The following is a 23,890-nucleotide window of genomic DNA, read 5'->3' as shown; positions in this document are numbered from 1 at the left end:
CTCAAGCCAACTCTTCCGTCCTTGTCCCCCGTGCCCGGCCACCCCAGCCCTCTATGCAAATGCTATGCCACTGTAACAGGACCAGGTACTATGATTCTGTATGATCCTGGAGAAATCCAGAGTGAATGAGTATTTAAAAACAAATTCTACATGCCAATGATTACTCTGAAATCGGAAAATACACTCAAATGCTAAAATAATGGCAGGAAAGGCTTGTTAAGAAAGGTGTTGAGAATGGAGTTGATACAAAATCAAACAACATTTTCATGGTCTAGCAAAAGCTTGTGAGGATGTACTGACAGGATAGTGTGGCTTTTGCTGAAAGCAGTTTTCTTTATGGAAAGAATTTTATAGCAGAGGCAAATGTATAGCTACAATAACAATGGTTTTTGGCACATCCCTTTCAGATGTTAAAAAATACCTGGATTGTTTGCACATTAATTTTGCAAGTATTTTTCAAATATGTCAAATAACCAAACATCTTATTATGGCAGGAAAACAGGCTTAAAAATAGAAAAACTTGTTTGATCTTCCTTGATTTTTCTCAACAATTTCCAAAGAAAACTGGCTTCATATGCTGGTATGGGTGCATCCAACTGAGATCTGGGAAAGAAAATTAAAATTGAACAACTTGCTTTTTTCTTTCTTGATTTTTCTGAACAACTTCCATGGAAGCTTTTGCCTCATACAGTGGAATGGGTTCATCAAGTAGCGGTCTGAGGAGGAAGAATGACATTAGAAATGTCAGGCATAGGCGGGCAGAATACAGAAGAGGCAGCAGATCACACATTTGGCTAGAGTCTGACTGTACTCTAAATAACCCACACAGCTTGGTGGTAGTGTGTGCCTTTAGTCCAGTACTGGAGAGGCAGAGACAGATGAATCTGAGTTCCAGATCAGCCTGAGTAAGTCAGCCATCAAAATAAATAAATGAAAATTAAAAAAAGAGAAATCCAAACAAAATTACAAACTTATCCATTAATATTTTTATGGTTCGAAAGAATCCCTTCCTTCCTCCTTCCCTCCCTCTCTACTTCCCTCCCTCCCTCCTTCCTTCGTGCTGTGGGTTTTGGAGACTTGGAGCTCACTAGGCAGGCCTTGAACTCACAGAGAGCCACCTGTTTCTGCCTCTGAAGTGCTGACATTAAAGGCGTTTGCCACCACACCTGGGTCTGTTTATTTATTTATTTAAGACAGGATTTGGCCTGTTAGAGAGAACTTCTGATCCCTGCCTTAGCCCTCCAGGGCTGTGACTACAGGTATGTTCCACAACAATGGGTTAAAACATTTAAGTTTGGAAAGATAAATATACTATTTTATCTCTTCACTTTAAAGTGACACCAAACCCAATTTAAACAAACATGGTACTTTTTCCACTTGTCAAGCCATGAATGATTTCAAATTGTCTGGCAAGAGGGCTGAAGGAAAGGGAGATGGAGATACCGACTAGAACTGTAGAGAGAAGGCACAAGGTAGAAATCCGTGGGACACCGGTGCACAACCAGACACACTGCTCAGTGTGAAAGGGCAGCTGTTTATCCAACGTGAATCACAACAGCGGCACTAGGCATACCACAGAACTGGAGTAAAACACATGGCTACTTCTTGAGAACAGAAAAGAACAATGATTTAGTTTTTTTTTTTCCCCTGCATACCTGAAAATACCGGCGGATAACTTCTCCATCACGTCTCTTAAGATGCGTAACTGGAGGGATGTTAAGGTGGCAGCTATCAGAGAGGGGACTAATAAGTCATCTGGCAAACACAGGGTGCTGGCCCCCTCGCTTTTATTTTTCTTTTTTAAAAAAAGTTCTGTACTTTGAAATTCAAAGTGGTATTACAGCAACTAGAAACTGTCAGTCACTTCTAAAACAAAGGAAAGATCTCAGAGACTGAGGAGTTATAGGAGCACAAGCTTCTAAAGACAAGTGTTGAGAGCAGCAAACGGCAGTAAACAGTGACCGAAACTCTATCCTCCAGGGACGGTTCATGGAGTAATACATGGCTTTCATTCTTGCATTATGCGTGGTCTTCAGCACTTACATCTCTTACAGGAGTAAACATATACCAGTTAATTTGTTGATATCAGGTCAAATTATTTTGCATAAATTTATTTCAAAATTTGTTTCAAAAAGTATGGAGAAAAGCTAATTAATATGTATCTATTTATGGTAGTTTGAATGAAAAATGTCTCCCATTGGTTCTTGGTGCCTAGTTGGTTGTAGTCTGGAAGTTAAGGAACCTTTAGTTGGAAGTATTTTTGAGGGGTGTGGGCTTTGATGGTTTTATGGCCTCATCTCTGCTTCCGGTTCTCTTGTTAACCCAGGTGCATGCTCCTGCGGTCAAGACACGCCTCCCAGTCCTTATGGACTCTCCCTGGAACTGTAAGCCAAAACAAGCTCTTCCTTCTATAAGTTGCTTTTGATCATGGTTTTATTCATAGGAACAGAAAAGTCACTAATATACTATGCTATCAGCCATCAAAATAATATCCATATGAAGAAAAACTAAAAAGAAACAAGAAAAATCTAGAGAGATGGCTCATTTGTAAGGTCACCTGCTGTGTTTGCAGAGGACCCAGGTTCGGTTCCCAGCACTCACGTGGCAACTCACAAGTGTCTGTAACTTGAATTTCAGGGGACCTGACACCCTGGTTTCCTTGGGCACCAGATGCACAGGCAACATGCAGGCATTGACTCATCTACAGACATATACACATTAGGCAAAAAAAAAAAAATATAAAAAATCAATTTTCCAGTACTTGTATTTGTAAAATTGAAGTATAATAAGAGTTAATGTGCCATACAATGCCAGGTTAAAACAAAAGAAAATATTCTGCCTGTCTCATTACCTCCCATTCAGAAGGAGTTAGACCCTGGGGTGTGATTGTGATGCTGTCTCTTGCTACAGGTACCCTTCTCACAGTCTTTCCATCTGTGAAATGGAGCTACTTTACTCAGACCTCAAAGACTTAATGCTTCAATAAATGTAGTAGGTACCTGTCATTCTGTCAGACGCTCCGGGAAAGACCACAGCTGGCTGTGCTCTCACCGCCGCAGTGGGAGAGCTTGTGTGTAGAGGCCAAGCCAGCAATTCAAGTCAGTAGGAAAAAGGATATAAAGATATTTTCCCTGTTGTACATTTGACAAATTCCAAACTTCATCATTAAGGAAAGCCAGCGTTGCCCCCTTGAGGAAAAGGCAATGGCTGTCTGGAGGGTCCAGCTTTGGCAGAGGAAACACAGACAAAACAACTACTATTAAGTTGAACAGTATAAAGGTGCTCACACCAGAAAACCTTTAATGCAAATTAAACATTGTAGAAGCCACAAACTCAGCTACAAGCTTAAGAGCCGTTTATTAACTGCTAACGTTTCCTTCCTATGTCATGACGAGAGAGCTAGGACACGGCAGATGCAGGGTCATTTGGAATCCGGGGATAAAATGGTGTGGCTTCTGGCTACCTTTGTATGTTGCAAAGTCTAGACTGGTATGTTAAATTATTTGTATATTAAATATTTGTATATATTTGTATTTGTATATTAAATATGATACATATACTCAATTAGAAGTCTGTTAAAATATAAACTTGGGAGGTGATTCATTTATACACACACAGTAATATCAATTTGGGTTATTAAATTATGATATTATTTATAAATATTACAATTACTAAGTTACCCAAATTTTTAGGGCCCCAGAGATGGCTCAAGTTGCCAATGTGCTTGCTGCACAAACATAGGGACCCGAGTTTGAATACCAGTACGCATGCAAAAGACCATGCAGCAGTGCGCATCTGTAATCTCACTGCTGGAAACGCAGAGACAGGAGGACATTTGGGTCTTGATGCCAGTCAGTCTAACCAAACTGGCAAGCTCCCAGACACAACGAGAGATCCTCTTTCAGAAGGAAACGTGGAGAATGACAGAGGGAGATTCATTCATCTCTGGCCTCCCTTGTATCCACAGATAAAAGTATAATTTGAAATACAGTTAAAAATCCAGAGGCCACTGTGAACAATGAACTAAATACAATTGTAACTCATTCTAACTGAATGGACTTCCCTGCCCAATAGAATTTGACCAATATGCACTTAACATAGAAAAGACGCTACATTCCTTTAAACATAACTTATAACTGTTCTTTGCTAATAATAGCAAGGTTTTATTATTTCTGACAATACCTGCAGGTTTTCTTCTGTTGTTACCCAATGGCCTCCAACACCAAGAAGTGTGACGATGTCGTGCTTATGTGGTAGTTGGGATTTTACAGCTGGTTCATCATCTTTACTATATAATCTCACTTACAAGTGAATAGTTAAAAAAGAGAGAAAAGGTATACTTTATAAAAGTCTGACAAAATTTATTTTGCATATCAGTCTTTTTTATATAGCAAGAAACATTTTTCTTAGTAAAAGGCAAACTAAGTTAATTTAAGCTACAGCAAATGTACTCTAGACTTAATTAAAATTAATTGCAAACAAAATAAATTTTGATTTGGAAGCATGCAAGGTAATGTACTACACAGCTATGTCTTATGCTAATTCTAACAACCATAGCTTCATACAGTGGGAGAACGGCTGTCTCTTTAAAACACCGAGTCACACACACTGAAACACACACTAAAAAGTGACCACACTAAAGTACTATTCACTTCCACTGACGATTTTTGAGTCCATTTCAAATATGGAAAACACATGAGAAAGAAACACACGATGGCTACAGCGGACCCACAGTAAACACAAACACAGCTGTGCGGCTCGGGAGTAGCAGTGCCGCCCAGATGTGCACAGACAGCTGTGAGACACGGACCCACAGTAAACACAAACACAGCTGTGCGGCTCAGCACTACCCTTCGGGAGTAGCGGTGCTGCCCAGATGTGCACAGACAGCTGTGAGACAAGTCCAAGTTAAATTAAAAACGTCCAAGAAAACAGAGGGTACAGAAGTCGCCCATCCAACAAGATTGGCCACGCACTACAAGTGGCTCTGAAATGGGGGGCAGGTGTGTATTATGGGGACCAGAAGAGTATGCTGATCATGGTGACATTCACCTTTTGCTGTTTAAGCTTCAGTGCCTAAGGCTGAAAAGGCAAGCTCCCTCTTCTAAGGACATTGAGGTTGGCAATCAAGTGAAGGAAATACACTTTAAATAGATGAGGTTTTAATTAAAAACAAACCCTTAAATGAGACTTCCAATTTTATGAATGCAGTAATAATTAGTTCCAGTTATGCCTTGTCTGCAATTCATCCAACTAAAAGCATCACATCATCAACTAAAAGCTCACTGCATAGGTACCTACCTCCTGCATCTATGACAATATCTACTCCCAGGCCACCTGTTTCCTCCAGACAGCTTTCAGCCACATGGCCTTTCCCATTAGAGACATCAATCACACGGGCTGTAAAGGACAGGAAGTCAGGCAATTGTACTGTTCTCTATGTGATGAACATAACAAGTCAGGAGGAAGGAAAGAAAAGCCAGTAAGTGTCTGTCTTCTCAAACAGCTTCAACAATTAATACATTTAAAGGAAACTGTCAATTCTGCTTAAACTTTTCCTCAAGGGATTCAGTATTGACTGAAAAGTATCAGTCTAAAGGAGAGGGTGACATAGTCAGTAAAATGAGCACGAGGACACTGAGCCAAGTCTGTTCTGTTGACAGAGGCCGGCTGTCCATGAGCACAGGCTAGATGGCCAGGCCCAGACACAGCACACACACCAGGACCAGTGAGAGCAGACACTTTCTTAAGATGCTTGAGATTTCATAGTATGCAGAGCTGTGTTGTGTGCTTGTTACTACGGCACTCCCTCAGAAGCTTGTCATCCTTTCTTATTCATGGACCCCTCACCCAAAACAGACCAATCCTGAAAGTAAGGAAAAGGAATATGACTGGTTTGGGCAGAGTTAGGGAAAACCAAGCTAATTTTAATTGGTTGCATTAATTAAGTATACAGACATCCACATAAACACACTTCTTTTGTGGTGCTAGGTGAGGGTGTGGACAAACCCTGGCCCTATGGCTGACAAGAAAGCAGTCTACTACTGAGCAGTGTCTTTAGCTCCTCAAAGAATTATAGCAATAGAAAAATGAATTATGTTAATATACAACAGAACAGAGTTGAAAAAAGTTTCTCAGAATTTGAACCAATGAGGATATAATTATATTTCTGAGCTGTGCAGGTTGGATGTCCACTCTAACTGCAGTCTGTGACTCTCTCAGGGGTGAGGCAGGCAAGAGTGGAGAGCAGGGACTGGGAGGGCAGAGGCAGAGGCGGAGGCGGGGAGCTCAGAAGTTACGGCAGTCACTGCTCTTCCAGAGCACCTGAGATGCATTCCAGGTTCCCAGCACCCATCAGAAAACTAATAATGGCTTCAAAGCCCAGCTCTAGGGCATCTGATACCATTTTACACTCTGCCAGCAGCAGCACACACAGGTGACATACATACACACAAATATAAGTAAATCTTAAAATCCTTCTAAAAAAGGGCACTGAAGCCATCCAGGAAGGGCAGAATTAGCCAATAGGAAACATTTCCAAGAACGCAGTCTTAGAGCTCTTCCTCCATTCTAGTTCCTCTCCCCATCTAGCTGTGCTGGAGATTCAATGTGTTCCTTACACGATAGATAGGGTTCTTAGTGAGCTACAGCTGAGACCTCCATTCTCTTTTCTCTTTGTGTGGATGACCATCTCTTGATGTATGTAGGTGTTGTACATGCACATATATGAACTTTAGTGTGGAGGCCGAAAGTCCACACTGGAAATGCTCCTCAACTGTTCCCCATTAAACAAATCAAACAACCCCCACCTATTTTGCATTACATTTATTGCGTGCACATGTGCATGTGTGTGCCACAGCACATGTGGAGCTCAGAGGACAACTTGTGGGGATCATTTTCCTCTTCCCACGGTGTGGGCCCCAGGGAAGGACTTGGTGGCAAGCGCCTCTGCCCCTGCGCCATCTCACTGGTCCATCTACGCCTGTGTTTATCGAAAGAGGGTTTCCCATAGAATCTGTGGCTCGTGACTTGACCTACGTTAGCTAGCCAGCTTCCCCAGAGATCCTATCCGGTCTCTGCCTCCTGAGTGCTGATTACAGGTACAAGGATTCTGAGGATCTAAATCTCATCTTCCAGTTTGAGTGGCAATTGCTTTAACCACTGTGCCATCTCCCTTGTCCCAATTCTGTTTTCAAATCTTCACTCTCCATCCCTTTCTCCTTCTTCAGCTCTTCATTACCTTCCTTCTATTTTTGTTTATCTTTGTCAGATGCAAAATGTAACAATGGAGCTAGCTTGGCTGTAGTGTCACATGGGGCTGGACTAAAATCTTGTTCCAGTATTTTGTCCTGTCTGTCTCTTGGAGGAATTAGTTCGGCTCTTTGGAAGCTACTTACTGGCTGTGCAGTGAGGTTCCAAGGACATGAAGAAGGAGCGCTGTATCTAACACGGCTTTTCCCAGACTGCTCTTTCCTCTCTCTCTGCTTGTTTTTGCTTCTCATCCATCGCTGTCTCCACTCCAGCCTCTACCTATTCTTTTTCCCACTTTCCTCCAGTTCCATCTTTTCCTTCAGTTTAGACAGGTTTGATCTGTGGAGAGATTGCCATCCTCCACCCATGGCCTGGGCATCTCCTGCTGATCGGATGTGTTTCTATGGATACGGGTCACCTGTTTCTCAGCATCTTACAGAAGACTGCAGTGTTAGAGGCTGAGAAATGCACAAAGTGATGAGGAATGCATTGACTGGCTGGCTGAAATAGGAGACACAACTGGTGTTTCTAAATTGTATCAAAGCTTATTTAATTCAGGGTTGGTTAAGTTGATAACCAAAGGACAAAGAAGAAAAACAGATGTACAAGGCTGTAGGTTTAGAACCTTAAACAGCGCACTGCCGGGCATGCATGAGGTCTGGGTTTGATCACCAGCACCATGTAAGCCAAATACACAAATACCAGTCCTAAGAAACTTCAGGAGAAAAGTGTATTAGTTAAGTAAATCTGGGCTTAGGAAACATACGCTAAGAACATTTTAAGACTTATTTTTAGTTTGGATTCTATACTTTGTTTTTACCAGCATAAGTTGTTTTATTTTTTCTTTTTGAGACAGGATCTCAGTGGGTAGCTCAGGTTGGCTTTGAACTCATGATTCTCGCTCCACTTAGTGTTGGGGTTCCAGGCAAGAGACACCATACCTGGCTACTGGTTTTGCATTCCCTGCAAAATTTCGTGTTTTAAATGGTCTATACTGAGTAATATAACAGGACACGCACCTATAGGAGGCCTAATCCTTTCGAGATGTTGCTTGTCTTCCAGGCTGCATGCTGTTGAAATCACCTTGGCTCCTCTATGGTGTGCTAACTGAATGGCTATTGTGCCAAATGCCTGTGTGGAAATACGTTTCAGTGGGTTCATAGATACAGGTGAGAAGACATACCTAATATACTTCACAGACCACTTAACATGTATAATCCTTTGGCATTGCTTTAATATATTTTAAAATGTTACATAATAGAACAAAGAAATAATATACTTAAGCTTAGCAGGGCAAGCATCTGATATATTCCTTCAGAACTGCAAGGTCAGACTGTAACCACACATGGAAGTCCAAGGATGGAGGTCTGTGCTCAGAAACATGGCCATGGGAACAGTAGCCCATAAAGGCACCGCCGTTTGGCTGCACCTTTTTTAAAAAATGGATCAAGTAGCATCCTATGGGTATTTTTGGTGCCACATGTATTACACTTAACATGAGCACAGTTTAGGCTTGTATATGACCCACCTGATAAATGCCAACACCCTTATAGCTAAGCAAGCATTGGGCTATAGTTCAGAGTTGGTGGGGATGTCTAGAGTGACTCCAAGACCCATGAGCTATTTCGGACTCTGTCCAATAGAAATGGGTAAAAAGGTTTGGCTGGGACATAGCCTACTGGTGGAGCACTTGCCCAGCATGCACCAAGCCTTGGGTTGGTCACCACCACTGCAAAAAAGAAGGGAGAAACCAAGGTCTTGCCTTGCTTTTTAATTCACCAGTGGACTAGAGTAGTTAGAAGCTGGCACACTAAGCCCAGCTCCAATGTGCTGTTGATAAAAGCTGCCTATAAGGGTAAGTGAGAGGCTGGAAATGAAATCCAACAGTTGAACGACACAGAAGGGAATCTGCAAACACAGCTTTCCTGCAGGTCCTGTGTTCACAGTGTATTGGCCTAAAATTTTTTTCTTAAAAAGAATCAAGTGGACTTACACTTGCTCCATCCATGATCAGCACGGACTTTCTGGGCGAGAGATGAGAAAGATAATACAGAGCGGTGCAGGCTCGGACGCCATCCCGAACGACTCCAGCGGCTTCCGTCCAGGAAACCTTTTCTGGTTTATGAACTATCACAGGGAAGAAGAAACAATTCATTAGTGCCAGCTCTTAGATCCAGTCAGACTCAGCTCTACCGCCATGACCCTGCTCCAATCTCCTCTATCGCTTGCGTTTCCGTTTTTATTCTGCACGGAGAAGCCGTTCTGTTATGAGATAAACACACCCAGAAAGCACATAAGGCACAGCTCCAGGACCTGTCTGGTTAGCAGTCAGTGTTCCAGCTGTGCTGGGCAGCTCTCACCCAGTTTGTCACCTCCTTCAGAGTTCATCATGTCTACGTTCCTCTGCAGTTCCCAGTTCTGCCCGATTCTGAACGTGAGCTATGCAGAGCCACACACTGTGTAGGTATGTATGTGACACAGTGCATCTGTGAAGGGCGACTCCCTCAGCTCCGCGTTGGATTTTAGACAGGGATTTCCTTGTCCTCACAGGGAGGCCACAGTGGCGCTTTCACTCTTGAGTGGGCCATGTGGAAGTCTCTGCTAGTTTATCCACGTGTTCGCTGATGAACACTTGCTTCCAATGGCACTGCTAAGGATGTCAGGGCATTGCCTCTGGAGAGAGAGAACCAGGCCCGCAAAGCACCTGCTGCTGGAAGAGTCTGCGGCCATCACCGCTGTCAGAGTCACACATGTCAGCTCAGGTGCTGGCTCTGACTGTGACATCATTTGCTTTCCTGACCACCTCTCCCCTTGTGTCTGCCGGCCTTCAGAGTCCTCTTATGAAGTGATTGTAGACATCTGGGACAAACTTCCTACTTTCTTAATTATTGTCTTATGGGAATTTCTAACGTATTTCAGATGAGTCATCTGTTTATATGCTACAAATATTCTGAGTATCCTGAATAATAATAAAAATAATAATAAATAAGCTGAGTATCCTGCAGATTGCTTGAGACAAGACGTTGTTTTGAATTTCAGAATATTTGCATACAAACAGTGACCTATGTTGCAGACAGGACAAAATTCCCAATAGAAAATTTATTTGTTTTATATATATTTTATGTATATAGCTTGAAAATAATTTTATTTTACTTTTTTTTTTTTTTTTTTTTTTGGTTTTTCGAGACAGGGTTTCTCTGTGGCTTTGGAGCCTGTCCTGGAACTAGCTCTTGTAGACCAGGCTGGTCTCGAACTCACAGAGATCCGCCTGCCTCTGCCTCCCGAGTGCTGGGATTAAAGGCATGCGCCACCACCGCCCGGCTTTATTTTACTCTTAAAGATTAATTTATTTCGATTTTGTGAGTATAGGTGTGTCTCCACATACGTCTGTACACCACTTGTGTGCAGTGCCCACAGAGGGCAGAAGAGGGCGCTGGGTCACATGAAACTGGAGTTACAAACAGTTGTGAGTGCCACACAGGTGCTGGGAACCAAACCCAGGTCCTTCAAAAGAGCAGCCAGTGCTATTAACTTCAGGACCACGTCTTTGAAAGTAATTTATTCAGTATTTTTAGAGGGCCTTCATTTTGTCTGTAACCTGTAATATGCAGCTTGGTGTGGAATTTCTGACTTGTGGCATTAAGCTGGTACTCCCAAGTTTTAGAGATTAGAGTATTTTTTATTTCAGACTATAGCTGTTCAACGTTTCAACTTGATTGCTCTGCCTTTCAAGCCCTCTGGTAATGTCTTGAAGAAAGCAGTGCTGGGTGACACTGAGAGCAGCTGGACCGGGCACTGCACTACGATCAGAGTTCTGGGAAGCTGTACAGGGTTATGAGTGAACGACCAGCCTGAGCTACATAGCAAGACCCTGACTCAAAGCCAAACGGGCTGGCGAGATGGCTCAGCAGGTGAAGGCGTATGCTGCCACTCCTCAGGTCCTGATGACCTGAATTCAATCCCCCAGAGACCACATGGTGGAAGGAGAGAACTGACTTCAGCAAGATCTCCTCTGACATCATCTCACCTGGACCATGGCATGCATACACATGTATGTACAAACTACATGTAAAAGCAAAACCAAACAACATATAAATAATATTCTAGCATTCCTTTTCTTAAAATCCCAATAATGCCTTTCCATTGCACTTGGGGAAAATGTAAACTCCTGATATAGTTTATAAAGCATGAAATATGCCTGGGTAGCCAGGTGATGGCGACGCATGCCTTTACTTCCAACACTTGAGAGGCAAAGTCTGGCAGATCTCTGTGAGTTCAAGACCAGCCTGGTCTGCAAAGTCAGTTCCAAGACAGGCTCCAAAGCTACTCAGAGAAACCCTGTCCTGAAAAACGAACAAACAAAAACCCAAATGTGTGTGTGTACATGTTTACATACATTCATATATATATATATGCATGTATATACATACCTGGGTTACCTGGGTATCTACACACATTTAATCCCAGAATGGGGGTGGGGCAGAGGCAGGCAGATCTCCGTGAGTTTGAGACCAACCTGGTCTACAGAGTGAATTCCAGACAATCTAGGGCTACAAAGTGAACCCCTGTCTCAAAATTAAACAAAAAAACCTTCCCCCAAACCCCTCAAAATGGGATGATAAACTAAAATAAAAATAAAAGTTGTGTATTATCTCCCATCAAACTGTTCCTTCAGATTTTGACTGATTCTTGTGTTCAAATAAGTGTGGTATTGTTACCCCTACAAGCAATCCTTTCTGATTTGACCTCCCTTTGTGAGTCACACTTTTCCTGTGACCTGGTCAGAGCAAGCAGCAGTGCATTAACAACAGACTAGTGCCACCTAGTGGGCACCCTGAGAATTCCCAAACAATGAGCTGGGAATGAACGGAGAAAGAACACACTAAGTACTATATAGAGTATTTCTTTCTGAAACTCTTCAGGACAAGTATGATTTATATATATGCTTTCATCCTTGGTTCCTGGTCACAACTCCCACTGTCCATTTTATTTTCTAAATGACTATAAGTGTATCTTTCATTAAAGTATTTGGAACTTTTGTCCTTGGTTGCCTGATCAATGCAGGAAAAAAATGGCTTTTATATTGCTGGGGTATGTCAGTTCAGAAGCAAACTCCAGAAAGCAAAGTCCCCCTGACTTTATACACTTGACTCTATTGCTGTTTTGGTCTTGGAGTTGGCCTGCCTATAAAACTCTGACACGCCTTTCCTGGTAGCAGATATGAAGACCTCCATTCTAGTAGGGGTCCTGCCCCACATCGAGGAGGAAGAAATGAGAGAGAGAGAGAGAGAGAGAGAGAGAGAGAGAGAGAGAGAGAGAGAGAGAGAATCCAATTTTGTTGATTATGAAATTAGAATAATAATTGGTTTGCCTAAAGCCTCATAGGTAATAAGGTTGAGTATTATTTCCCCAAAACATTTTAGTCTGGCATATTTTATCAACTGACATAATCCCAACATTTGGAAGGCTGAAGTAGTAAGAGAATTAAGAATCTGAGACAAGTTTAGGATACACAGTGAGTCTTGTCTGAAAAGAAAAAAAAGGAAGACTTGAAGGAAATGTAAAAGGTGCACATATATAATTCTAACCACACACGCATATGTATACACCATTCGTGCAGTCTTTCAAAAAACATAAAGGGCAATAAAACTATATTTAAGATTCTAAAAATTGGTTTTTCTTTAAGATTTACTTTTATAATTTATGTATGTGTGCACACACATCATGTACCATAGGAGGCATGAAGAGGGCGAGGTACTCCGTGTTGCTGGAGTGATAGGAACCTGTAGGCTGTAGTGATAGGTATGGGGCTTTGGGATCCGAACCCGGTCCCATGATAGAACAGAGAGTGCTCTCAGCTGCAGAACCGAGGTTCCACTGCCTGCTCCAGTCTAGCGCCTGCATTAGATGCTTGCTGCTCGTTATGTTATAAACAAATAAATATGGATCAATAACAGCTACACAAACAGTAAAAATTAACATATTTCTTTTTAGTTTTGGCACAGAAAAAAAGCTAGAGACAGATGAAAACGTATGTCCAGTTTTGAATGAAAAAAATAAAAATTATTTTTAAGTTTGTCAGAATGCAAAGCATTGGGGCTCGGGAGATAGCTCAGTGCTAAAATGCACTTGCCATCAAGTCTGGTGACCTGTGTTCCCAATAAGTAGCTAAATGTTTAAAAAGGGAGCAGAAGCACAAATAGCTAAACTAGCTGGGAGGAGTGTGCAGTGAGACTATCCACATTTGGGAGGTAACGTGGAGCCTCATTCTTGGGTTTGGTGAAAGAACTTACTTGAACTGAAAGCGACTGAATGCCAAGTTCTCGTTAAATAGGCACCAGGCTAAGCATGAACAGAAACTCAAGCTGAATCTGACATTTCCCAATGCAAAGTCTCATGGAACGCACTGAAGTCATCTTCTGCCCATAAAATAGTGGAGCTTCAAACAGAACATGGTTTCCTAGCTGAGTCTCCTCATTAGTGCACAGTGAATGTGACCAGGATTCTCACCTAAAGGTCACACTGTTGGTGGTCATTTGTCAATATTTTAAAGAACTATATATGCATGTGTCCTTGACTATGTGTGTGTGTGCCACGTGTGTGCATGTCCATGGCAGCCAGGAGCGAGTGTTCTCAACCCTGAGCCACCTCTTTAGCCCCATGGCGATCTTTCTTATAGGACTTGGACTGTTTTGAGATCGGCCCTCACTTTTTAGCTCAGGTCTTGAACTGTAAATCCTCTGTCTCCAGCCTAAATGCTAGGTTGCGGCCAAGTTCTACCACACCTGGTTTGATTAAAGGACTCCCCAGGAAACATCAGATCCTGGCTTCTTCCACACAGGAAGTCTGCAGTTGTTACCCTACATACTTTGGTACACTTCTAGACTGTAACCCATCTTTCTGCTTTAGACATAAAACCTGTAAGAGAGACATTTGGATGGTAAACTCTAGAGTTAGGATCCTTGTTTCCTTCCTTCTGATCTGTGCTGGCATTCTTCAGTGCTAGCTGGGATGTGGACGGTGGCAGTGCTTGCCTGGCATGCATCAGGCCTCTGGCTTCCATCTCCAGCACCTTACAACAGGCAAACAGAACCTTTCACTGCTGACTGATGCCCAGCAGGGCTTTGTCTTGTTGCCGTTTATTTTTTGTTAAGCCATTTGGTTGTGTACGTGTGCTCATGTATATTTGGGTGGACATACCCGTGCACAAGCAGATAAGAAGGCCAGAGTTACATGTTGGTTGCCTTCCTCAATCATTCTCCATCCTATTTTCTGAGATAGGATCGCTCATTGAACTTGGGTGCTCTCTGATTGGTTAGGCTGGCTGGTCAGCAAGCCATAGGGATCCTCCTGTCCCTGCCTCCCTCAGCACTGAGGTTATGGGTTGTCAGGACCCAAAAACGTGAATCTATTCCACCTAGTCTAAAGGTCAGAGAGTTTGAGCTGATTTTGCTCTCTCAAAGTTAAAAAGTGTGGCTACACACCCTGACCTAGGGTGTGGTTACTTAATGTTTTGGACTTTAAGAAAGTCCATAGAGGTAGATCCACTCCACCCTGACCAAAGGTCAAAGAATTTAAGCATATTTCTGCTCCTTCTTTTGAAATAGGAGGTTTGACCTAGGGAGTGGCTGCCTTCAGGATACTTGGTGGGTTCACTGCCCAAATATCAGGAAATAATGGCTTCACATCTTAAGTGTTGGAGCAAGTAACTTCTAGTTGTCCTCTGTATTGTGTTAACGCAGTCTTTTGCCTTCTTCCCTTGGTGAGGGAAGTCCTTCTGTATATGTGTTGCTTTCATTGGTTAATGAATAAAACTGCTTTGGCCTATAGCAGGGCAGAATAAAGTAAGGCAGGAATTCCAAGCAGATAGAGGCAGAAAGGAGGCAGAGTTAGGGAGATGCCACGTAGCTGCTGCAGGAGACAGATACCGAACAGAACCTTACCAGTAGGCTGCAACCATGTGGCGATACACAGATTAATAGAAATGGGTTAACTTAAAATATAAGAGTTAGCCAGGAATATGCCTAAGCTATAGGCCAGGCAGTGTTGTAATTAATACAGCTTCTGTGTGATTATTTTGGGTCTGAGTAGCCAGGAAATGAATGAGCAGCCTGTCAACATAACCCCCTTTTGTATTAGGGTATAAAAGTGTACGAAAACAAAAACGTGGCTGAACTCAGTATGGAGATGCACTGAGTTGCCCTCCTGGTACTATCATGTGTCTGTGTTTCTCTCTTTGTTCTTCCTGCCTAACATTTCTAATCCTTACGCTCCTATGCTGGAAGATACAAACCCACTGCAGCTAGGATGGCAGCTAGGATGGCGGCAGAAGTCACCCCACAAAGGTGGTTCCTGACAGCAGGTGTGCACCACTGCCTGTGGGTTCTGTGTGGCTTCTGGAGTTCTGAGTGCAGGTCCTCAGAGCTGTGCGACTGCCACTCTTTACACTTCAGCTTCTTTACTTTTTATTTTTTTGGTTTTTTGAGACAAGGTTTCTCTGCAACTTTGGAGACTGTCCTGGAACTAGCTCTTATAGACCAGGCTGGCCTCAAACTCAGAGATCTGCCTCTTTCTGTCTTCTGAGTACTGGGATTAAAGGCGTGCGCCACCACTGCCCTGCTACACTTCAGCTTCTATAGCAAGCATTGTCCTTAACAGTCCTAGCTCCTAAGTGTTCTTCATCTCCTCTAACTGCTTAGGTGATGAAGTATCTTGTCATTATTTTCAGGAAGTGTGTACGTATTTAGGAAATACTCAAAATATAGTTTCTCATGAAAAATAAAATGGAATATTGATGTCAAAGTTTATTAGCAACAGAAACCAAATAGAGGCTTTCTTAATTCTTTTCTGCCTCAGTTTTGACAAGTACTGTCTGATTTTGTACATTTTTTTTGTTTTAGTTAATAAAGAAGAGTTCAGTGATATAGCACTTCCTTAGTAGGTTGGAGGCCCTAACTTCCATCTCTAGCAACACAAACACAGAGATACACACACACGAGACACAACACACACACACACACAGATACAATACACATGGACACATACATATACAAACATACACACACAAACACACACACATAAACAGATACATACACAGACACACAGAGACACAGAGACACATACACACGCACACATTCAGATAAACCAAGGGCAAGACATTTTCAGATTCTGATTATGAATAAAATTTCAGAGCCATGGGCAGTGTTAGTAAACCTCGCAGGTTTACACACATGCTTAGTCTAAACATTAATTTTATAAATAACGTAAGCTACACGTATAGCAATTATACTACAGGTCAGTGAAATAAGACTGATAAAGTTCAGATGACTGGACGGCTACATACCTAAGTAATGCTCATGTACTCGAATAACTTCACAGAGTCCAGGGTCTTCTGAATCCAAGGGCAAAATTCCTAAAAATTAGAATGAGAAGTTTAAGGGGGGAAAACGCCCCAAAGGAATTCATTCCCCATGCACTGTGTCCACGTAAATTCTGTCCGTCAAGTCACAGGGAAGGGAGAGATGTTGTGACACCTGTCTTGTCATGAGCACTGGGACCCCAGTGACAGCAAAGACCATATCCTCTGTCCTACTTCAAGTCTGCAGTGTCGGGGCCCCTGATGCCCTTCATAGTTTTGTTTCACAGGTTGCCCTGGTGTGACTTCAATAAAGGCCCGTGCTCCTGGAGGCTGGAAAGGTTCTAACTCTGCTCTCTTACAAAAGGAACTTGAGCAATACAGAGTGTTACTGATTTCTTGGATGGAAAAGTAAAGGAATAAAATCAGCAGTTCTTCTTGAAAATGCAGGTCAGAGGCCCCGTGAAAGCCGAAGACACCGTCTCACATATCTAATCTTTAATGGCATTCTCCGAGGCTCAGAAGGACACTGTCCGTGAAGATGAGGAACAGCAATTACAAAAGTGACATTCTACATATTTCTCATGACTCTGGGACACGAGCATGAACAGGTGTTTATAACATTCTTTCAATAATTATGGATTAACAAACTGCAGGGCTGGAGAGATGGCTCAGTGGTTAAGAGAACTTGACTGCTCTTCTAGAGGCCTTGAGCTCAATTCCCAGCATCCACATGGTGACTCATAACCATTTGTAATGGGATTTGATGCCCTCTTCTGGTGTTTATGAAGACAGACCATTCATATACATAAAATATATGAATAAGTAAATCTTTAAAACCAAGCATACTGCTTCAAGTTAATTTTCAGTTTTACAAGAGAAGCAGAGAGCTCTCTCGGGTTCAAACTGGGGTGGAGAACAGAGGTTCTACATGGTCCACTCCATCAGCAATCCTCAAGCCTTGGCTCGTGACTAGAAATTTCAGTCTGGCCAAACAGGAGGGACCAAGCAGTAAAGTCGAGCATCAGGGTGAGCGTGAGGTCTGGCCATATTTCTATCTATGTAAACTAACTTTGATAGCTAGATACATGCAGGCTCTCAGTTTTCTTCAGCAATGATAATTTGAGAGCAAATTTCAAAAGCCAAGAAAATATTTTTATTTTTGGAGTGTTAGGATTGAACCTTAGGCCTGTACATGCCATACCCCCAGCCAAAGGAAAGCATTTTTATATGAAGTAAGGTCATAATGAACATTAATAATGACACAGAAGAAAGATGAGATGACAGTGAAACACAGGGCGGGGACAGGACCCGTGAGCTGCAGCTTACCGACCACCTCATCATCCGGGCGGAAGAATGATACCTTGGTGCCAACTGAGGAGCAGAGAAAGGGAAGCATTACATCACAAAATTACTAAATATAACTACTTGATCTAATTAAACCTCTTTATTTTACTGCGTGTATGGGTATTTTGGCCTTGTGTATATCTGTGTACCTTGTGCATGCTTGGTGCCCATGGAAGCCAGAGAGGGCATTAGATTTCCTGGAACAGTGTTACAGACAGTTGTGAGTCACCATGTGGACGCTGGGAATCAACCTGGGTCCTCCGGAAGGGCAACCAGTGCTCTCAACAACTGAGCCAATTCTCCAGCCCCCTAAATTTAATTTTTATTTAGCTATTAAGACAAAGGGAAAAGCCAGACAATGAAATCATCCACAAGATTGTAAAAATCCACTCAGTCAAAGGGTGAAGAACTTGTGTAAGGTAGAGCACTTCCAATCTCGTTTCTCTTGACAACCTGAGTCACATGGGTGCTGACACTTTCTGTACCACTGCCAATGTGGCTGACTTTCAGGAGACAGGCGCAAAGAGAACCAATACCTTCTGTGGCTTCTGATGGCTGTTCTCTACACCCCACCCCTTGTGCTAGGCACATCTGTCATCTCAGCCACAATGGGGAATTCCTGTTGGGAGCCACGTGTTACTTTGATGGGGCAGGAGAGATGGCTCAGCAGTTAGGAGCACTTGCTGTTCTTGCAGAGGATTGGATCAGGTTCCCAGTCCCACAAGATGGCTCACACTGTCTGTAACTCCAGTCTGAGGGGATCTGCTGTTCACTCTGTCTTCTAAGGGTACATACACATTCATGCAGGCCCATACACAGTGCACATACATGCACATACACACACACACACACACACACACACACACACACACACACAAATAGTTTTGTAAATAAAAAAAAAAAAACAACAAAAAATTGCTCCGACTTGGTAAATAAGTTCTGGTTGGCATCCAGAAAGTTTCTGCAACTTTATTTTTCATTTTATTACTGCTATCATTATTTTGTGCATACATGAGTATATGTCATGACAAACATGGTGGTCAGAGGACAACTTTTGGGAGGGAATGGACTTGGGTCATCAGGCTTGTGTGGTACAGTACTCTTACTGGCTGACCCACCTCTCTGGCCTCGTTCTAGGAACTTGGAACTTTGGTGATATGATTCTATTTCTATCTCCAGCCCCAGATGTGTGTGTGTGTGCACATACATATTGTATACACACACAGACACATACAAGCTCATCTGCCAAAAGTCAGCTGCTCAAAAGAGATCCACCTGCCTCTGCCTCCCGAGTGCTGGAATTAAAGGTGTGCGCCACCACCTGAGTATTTTTTTTTCTAAGAGCTATAAAATGAAGTAGGAAGAAAACAGTCCAATGCTGATGACTGCCTTGTGCTCAGTCTTCCTGTAAAGCTTTATAGTAACCTTATATTTTTAGCATTCCTTATAGTATATGAATAATACACCTTATAGTATATTTATACTATTCCTTATAGTATATGAATAAAACACCTTACAGTATACTTATAGCATTCCTTATAGTATATGAATAATACACCTTACAGTATATTTATAGCATTCCTTACAGTATATGAATAATACACCTTATAGTATATTTATAGCATTCCTTATAGTATATGAATAATACACCTTACAGTATATTTATAGCATTCCTTACAGTATATGAATACACCTTACAGTATATTTATAGCATTCCTTACAGTATATAATACACCTTATAGTATATTTATACTATTCCTTAGAGTATATGAATAATACACCTTATAGTATATTTATAGCATTTTTTTATAGTATACGAATAATACACCTTACAGTATATTTATAGCATTTCTTACAGTATACGAATAATACACCTTATAGCATATTTATAGTATTCCTTATAGTATATGAATAATATACATTACAATATATTTATAGTATTCCTTATAGTATATGAATAATATACCTTATAGTATATTTATAGTACTCCTTATAGTATATGAATATTACACCTTACAGTATATTTATACTATTCCTTACAGTATATGAATAATACACCTTATAGTATATTTATAGTACTCCTTATAGTATATGTATAGTACACCTTACAGCATGTTTATAGTACACCTTACAGTATATTTATAGCACACCTCACAGTATATTTATAATATACCTTACAGAATATCTTACATATATGTGGCCCCAGATCTCATCTTTTGGTACTCAGCAAGTAACTCTAAGTATGCAATCTGTTCTCCCTCTTGCTTGCTTTCTCTGGGGACCCTCCTGTGCCATTACCTCCAGTTCTGGCTCCGACTCTCTGAGCTTTTCCTCCTGTTTCCGGGTGGTTTATGTTCTCCTGGGATTACCTAGCTGCTTCTCCTGGCTTCTTTCACACTCTTCATTCCACTATCCCTCGAACATGGGTATTCCAGAGGTTCCTTCTTAGGTCTACAGGCTCCCTGGCTCGTCAGCTCTGGTTGTGTTCTGTTTCTCTACACACTTCCTGCACAGCACTGCTAACCCTAGCAGCTGTCTACTAGACATGACAACTGAAAAACCATTCTCCTTTCTGGAACTCAACCAGTGGCAGGCCTGAACTCATCACGATGATGTCGCCCACAGCTCCTCGCCTCTTATCATTCCCCACGGCCGGTCAACTATTAATGCCTGCTGACTTCATTTCCTCAATTTTCCTCGGTCAGTCCCTCTGCTCTGCCCTCACTGCCCAGCTTATGGGCACTGTTACTCTCGTGTGCTGGTCTACGACCCTGCCAGTCCTCTTGTCAGGAACAGGTTTGCCTTGAATCTACTCTCTAACAGCCACCCTAACAGTCCTCGTTTGTAATGCACACCAGAGTCTTGTTGGCTTTGGTCAACCCTTCTGTTTGTTTCCTTTCTGAGAACAAGTCTGTGTTCATTCATTCTTTGTTCACTATCTTTTATTCTCTTCTATTTGAAGAATACTTTTCCTTTTATTTTTCTGCCAGCTGTAAGGGCAGAACCCATGGCCTTGAGCATGCTAGGCAAGCACTTTCCCACCGAGCTACACACTCAGCCCCAACACTATCCCTTTGTATAGTGTTTATAAACAAGTCCAACTTACGATGTGAGTCAGCTGTAGACCAAAATGTACACAACATCAGCAACCACGTTAAATGAAGTTTTCCAAGTTTGCTTTATGTCAGGCATTTAACAGTGGAGTGGTTCATTCATCTAAAACCAGAACTGTTGTTTCAAGGAGAAGTAACCAGTGAGACCTTTTTGATCACCCTAAAGTATTTTTTTAAGTAAATAATGATTTTTAGCATATAGAACAGGAACCCTAAGTATCTGAAAACTTTATTTCTAGAACTAGCCAATATTCACTGACAGGTATTCACGATCAGTGTGTGTCTGCCCTTAGTGCACATACATACATGACTAGTGTGTATCTACTCTTAGTGCACATACATACATGACTAGTGTGTGTCTACTCTTAGTGCAATACATACATGACTAGTATGTGTCTACTCTTAGTGCATATACATATATGATCGGTGTGTGTCTACTCTTAGTGCACATACATACATGACTAGTGTGTGTCTACTCTTAGTGCACATACATACATGACTAGTGTGTGTCTACTCTTAGTGCATATACATACATGACTGGTGTGTGTCTACTCTTAGTGCACATGCATAGATGACTAGTGTGTGTCTACTCTTAGCGCACATACATACATGACTAGTGTGTGTCTACTCTTAGTGAATATACATACATGACATGTGTCTACTCTTAGTGAACATACATACATGATTGGTGTGTGTCTACTCTTAGTGAACATACATACATAATCGGTGTGTGTCTACTCTTAGTGCACATACATACATGATCGTTGTGTGTCTACTCTTAGTGCATATACTAAGAATGTTAACAAATATGGGGTCAGCCATCCTTGAATTCTACTTATGATTTTAATTATAATACAAATGATACTCTTTCACTTGTCTGAATGATCATTTTATCCTCCTTTAATCTACACAGACTGTAGGAAAAAGTCTAATTAGATGACCATTAAATTCATTCACTGCTTAGTAAGCATGTATTTACCCATTATACATTTAATAAGACAATGTCTGTCCTCAGAGTTATCAATAAGAAAAACAGAAACAAAAAGTAAGTAGATCATGATAAATGCTCTAAGGAAAGCCAGGCTCTGGGATTTAGCTGCCACACCACAAAAACAAAAAGGACAAAATTGGTCATTTTAGTCAATATAATTACATATGAATTAATAACTAAATATTTTCTGAAGTATAAGTTTTTTAATTATAAGCTCAAACCCGTTTTGATTTTAAAAATAAATTTCAATAAATTTATAGCTAGGCATGGTGGCACACACCATTGATCCCAGCACTCAGGTGGCAGAGGCAGGTGGATCTCTGTGAGTTCAAGGACAGACACACACCAGTCATGTATGTATGTGCACTAAGAGTAGACACACACCGATCATGTATGTATATGCACTAAGAGTAGACACACACCGATCATGTATGTATGTGCGCTAAGAGTAGACACATACCAGTCATGTATGTATGTGCACTAAGAGTAGACATACACCAGTCATGTATGTATGTGCACTAAGGGCAGACACACATTGATCATGAATACCTGTCAGTGAATATTGGCTAGTTCTAGAAATAAAGTTTTCAGAGACTTACGGTTCCTGTTCTATATGCTAAAAATCATTATTTACTTAAAAAAATACTTTGGGTGATCAAAAAGATCTCTGGTCTACAGAGAGAGTTCCAGGACAGCCAGGCTACACAGAGAAACCCTGTCTCAAAAAACAAAACAAAATAAATTATAAGACATTATTTTATGTATTGGTAACTTTATAGTTATTATTAATTTCTTTTACTATAGAAAATATACATGATACTTACCATCTAATACAATTCCAGCAACTTCTCTTCCAACAGGAAAGAAATCTTTTTCCATCTTCATTTCTGCCAGAAGCTAAATCATGACAGAAGCTATTAGCACATTAGTCAAGAATAAATTCTGAACGTACACGGTAACGCAATGCTATGATCCCAACACTTGCCTCAACCCCAGCGTGCAGGAAGACAGAGGCTAGTCTGAGTAACACAGCGAGTTCTCATGGCTAGCCTGGGCTGCACAGGGAGATGGTGGGTCAAAGACCAAACCAAACCAACAATGACAAGCAAGCCAACTGATCCACCAGCCAAAAAACAAAACAATAAAAACCATCTCTGACTTATGGGAAAGTGGGGACAACAGCAACAACATACTCCTGCCACAGAAACAGCAAACAACTCCGCAAACCCTTTTTCCAGAGCAGGAGCCGTGTGGCTGAGGCGTCTGACACAGGGCTGAGGTCTGGGTGTCATCGCTCAAACCACCAGGACATCTTAACTTTTTTCTCTGCCAAGATGAAGGGAAGTTATGCCCCGAACAAATCCCCTTGGCTAAATCCTGCTTTCCAGTCACCTCTTCAAGTGAGGTAAGGGGTACAGAGAGCTCTTCAGAGCAGGGAGGTGTGGTGAGACACACACACACACACACACACACACACACCACAACACACAGAGCCAGAAAGAGAGAGAGCGAGAGAGCGAGCGAGCGAGAGAGAGAGAGCGAGAGAGAGCTCACTGCAGAACAGGGAGGTGTGGAGAGAGAGAAAAGAGAGGAGCACTGCAGAACAGGAAGGTGTGGCGACACACACACACACACACACACACACACACAGAGCACGAGCCCTGCAGAACCGGGGGGGTGTGGTAAAAGAGAAAGAGAGAGAGAGAGAGAGAGAGAGAGAGAGAGAGAGAGAGAGAGAGAGAGAGAGAGAGAGAGAAAGAGAGAGAGAGAGAGATCACTGCAGAACAGGAGGTGTGGCCAAGCCCCACACCCTTTAAGGATCACATGGGCTGG

The 23,890-nt window shown here is 41.9% G+C and overlaps 1 protein-coding gene across 11 annotated transcripts; it reads right to left on the bottom strand.

The window, feature by feature from the left end:
* Positions 1-197: 197 nt before the first annotated feature.
* Positions 198-22,975, bottom strand: Cryzl1 (crystallin zeta like 1). 11 transcript variants are annotated; one of them, XM_038346489.2, is made up of 11 exons: positions 22,882-22,956; positions 21,060-21,181; positions 17,936-17,980; positions 16,595-16,663; positions 9,245-9,378; positions 8,271-8,382; positions 5,302-5,400; positions 4,183-4,301; positions 3,119-3,224; positions 1,656-1,701; positions 198-603 (listed from the first exon to the last, which is right to left on the bottom strand). In XM_038346489.2, the coding sequence occupies exons 2-11, from the start codon at positions 21,094-21,096 to the stop codon at positions 486-488; spliced, it is 885 nt and encodes a 294-aa protein (XP_038202417.1). In that variant the 5' UTR covers positions 21,097-21,181; positions 22,882-22,956; the 3' UTR covers positions 198-485. The 11 variants fall into 11 exon arrangements, 9 of the variants coding, with proteins under 9 accessions (XP_038202417.1, XP_038202421.1, XP_038202418.1 ...); XM_038346493.2 differs by lacking the exon at positions 21,060-21,181 and having other exon boundaries at positions 198-716; positions 1,656-1,705; positions 22,882-22,975; XM_038346490.2 differs by lacking the exon at positions 21,060-21,181 and having other exon boundaries at positions 1,656-1,705; positions 22,882-22,975.
* Positions 22,976-23,890: the final 915 nt, after the last annotated feature.

Source organism: Arvicola amphibius, chromosome 10 (genome assembly GCF_903992535.2).
Source record: "Arvicola amphibius chromosome 10, mArvAmp1.2, whole genome shotgun sequence".
Classification (NCBI taxonomy): Eukaryota; Metazoa; Chordata; class Mammalia; order Rodentia; family Cricetidae; genus Arvicola; species Arvicola amphibius.
The sequence above is the reverse complement of the archived record's forward strand: the minus strand, read 5'-3'. Positions and strand labels throughout refer to the sequence as shown.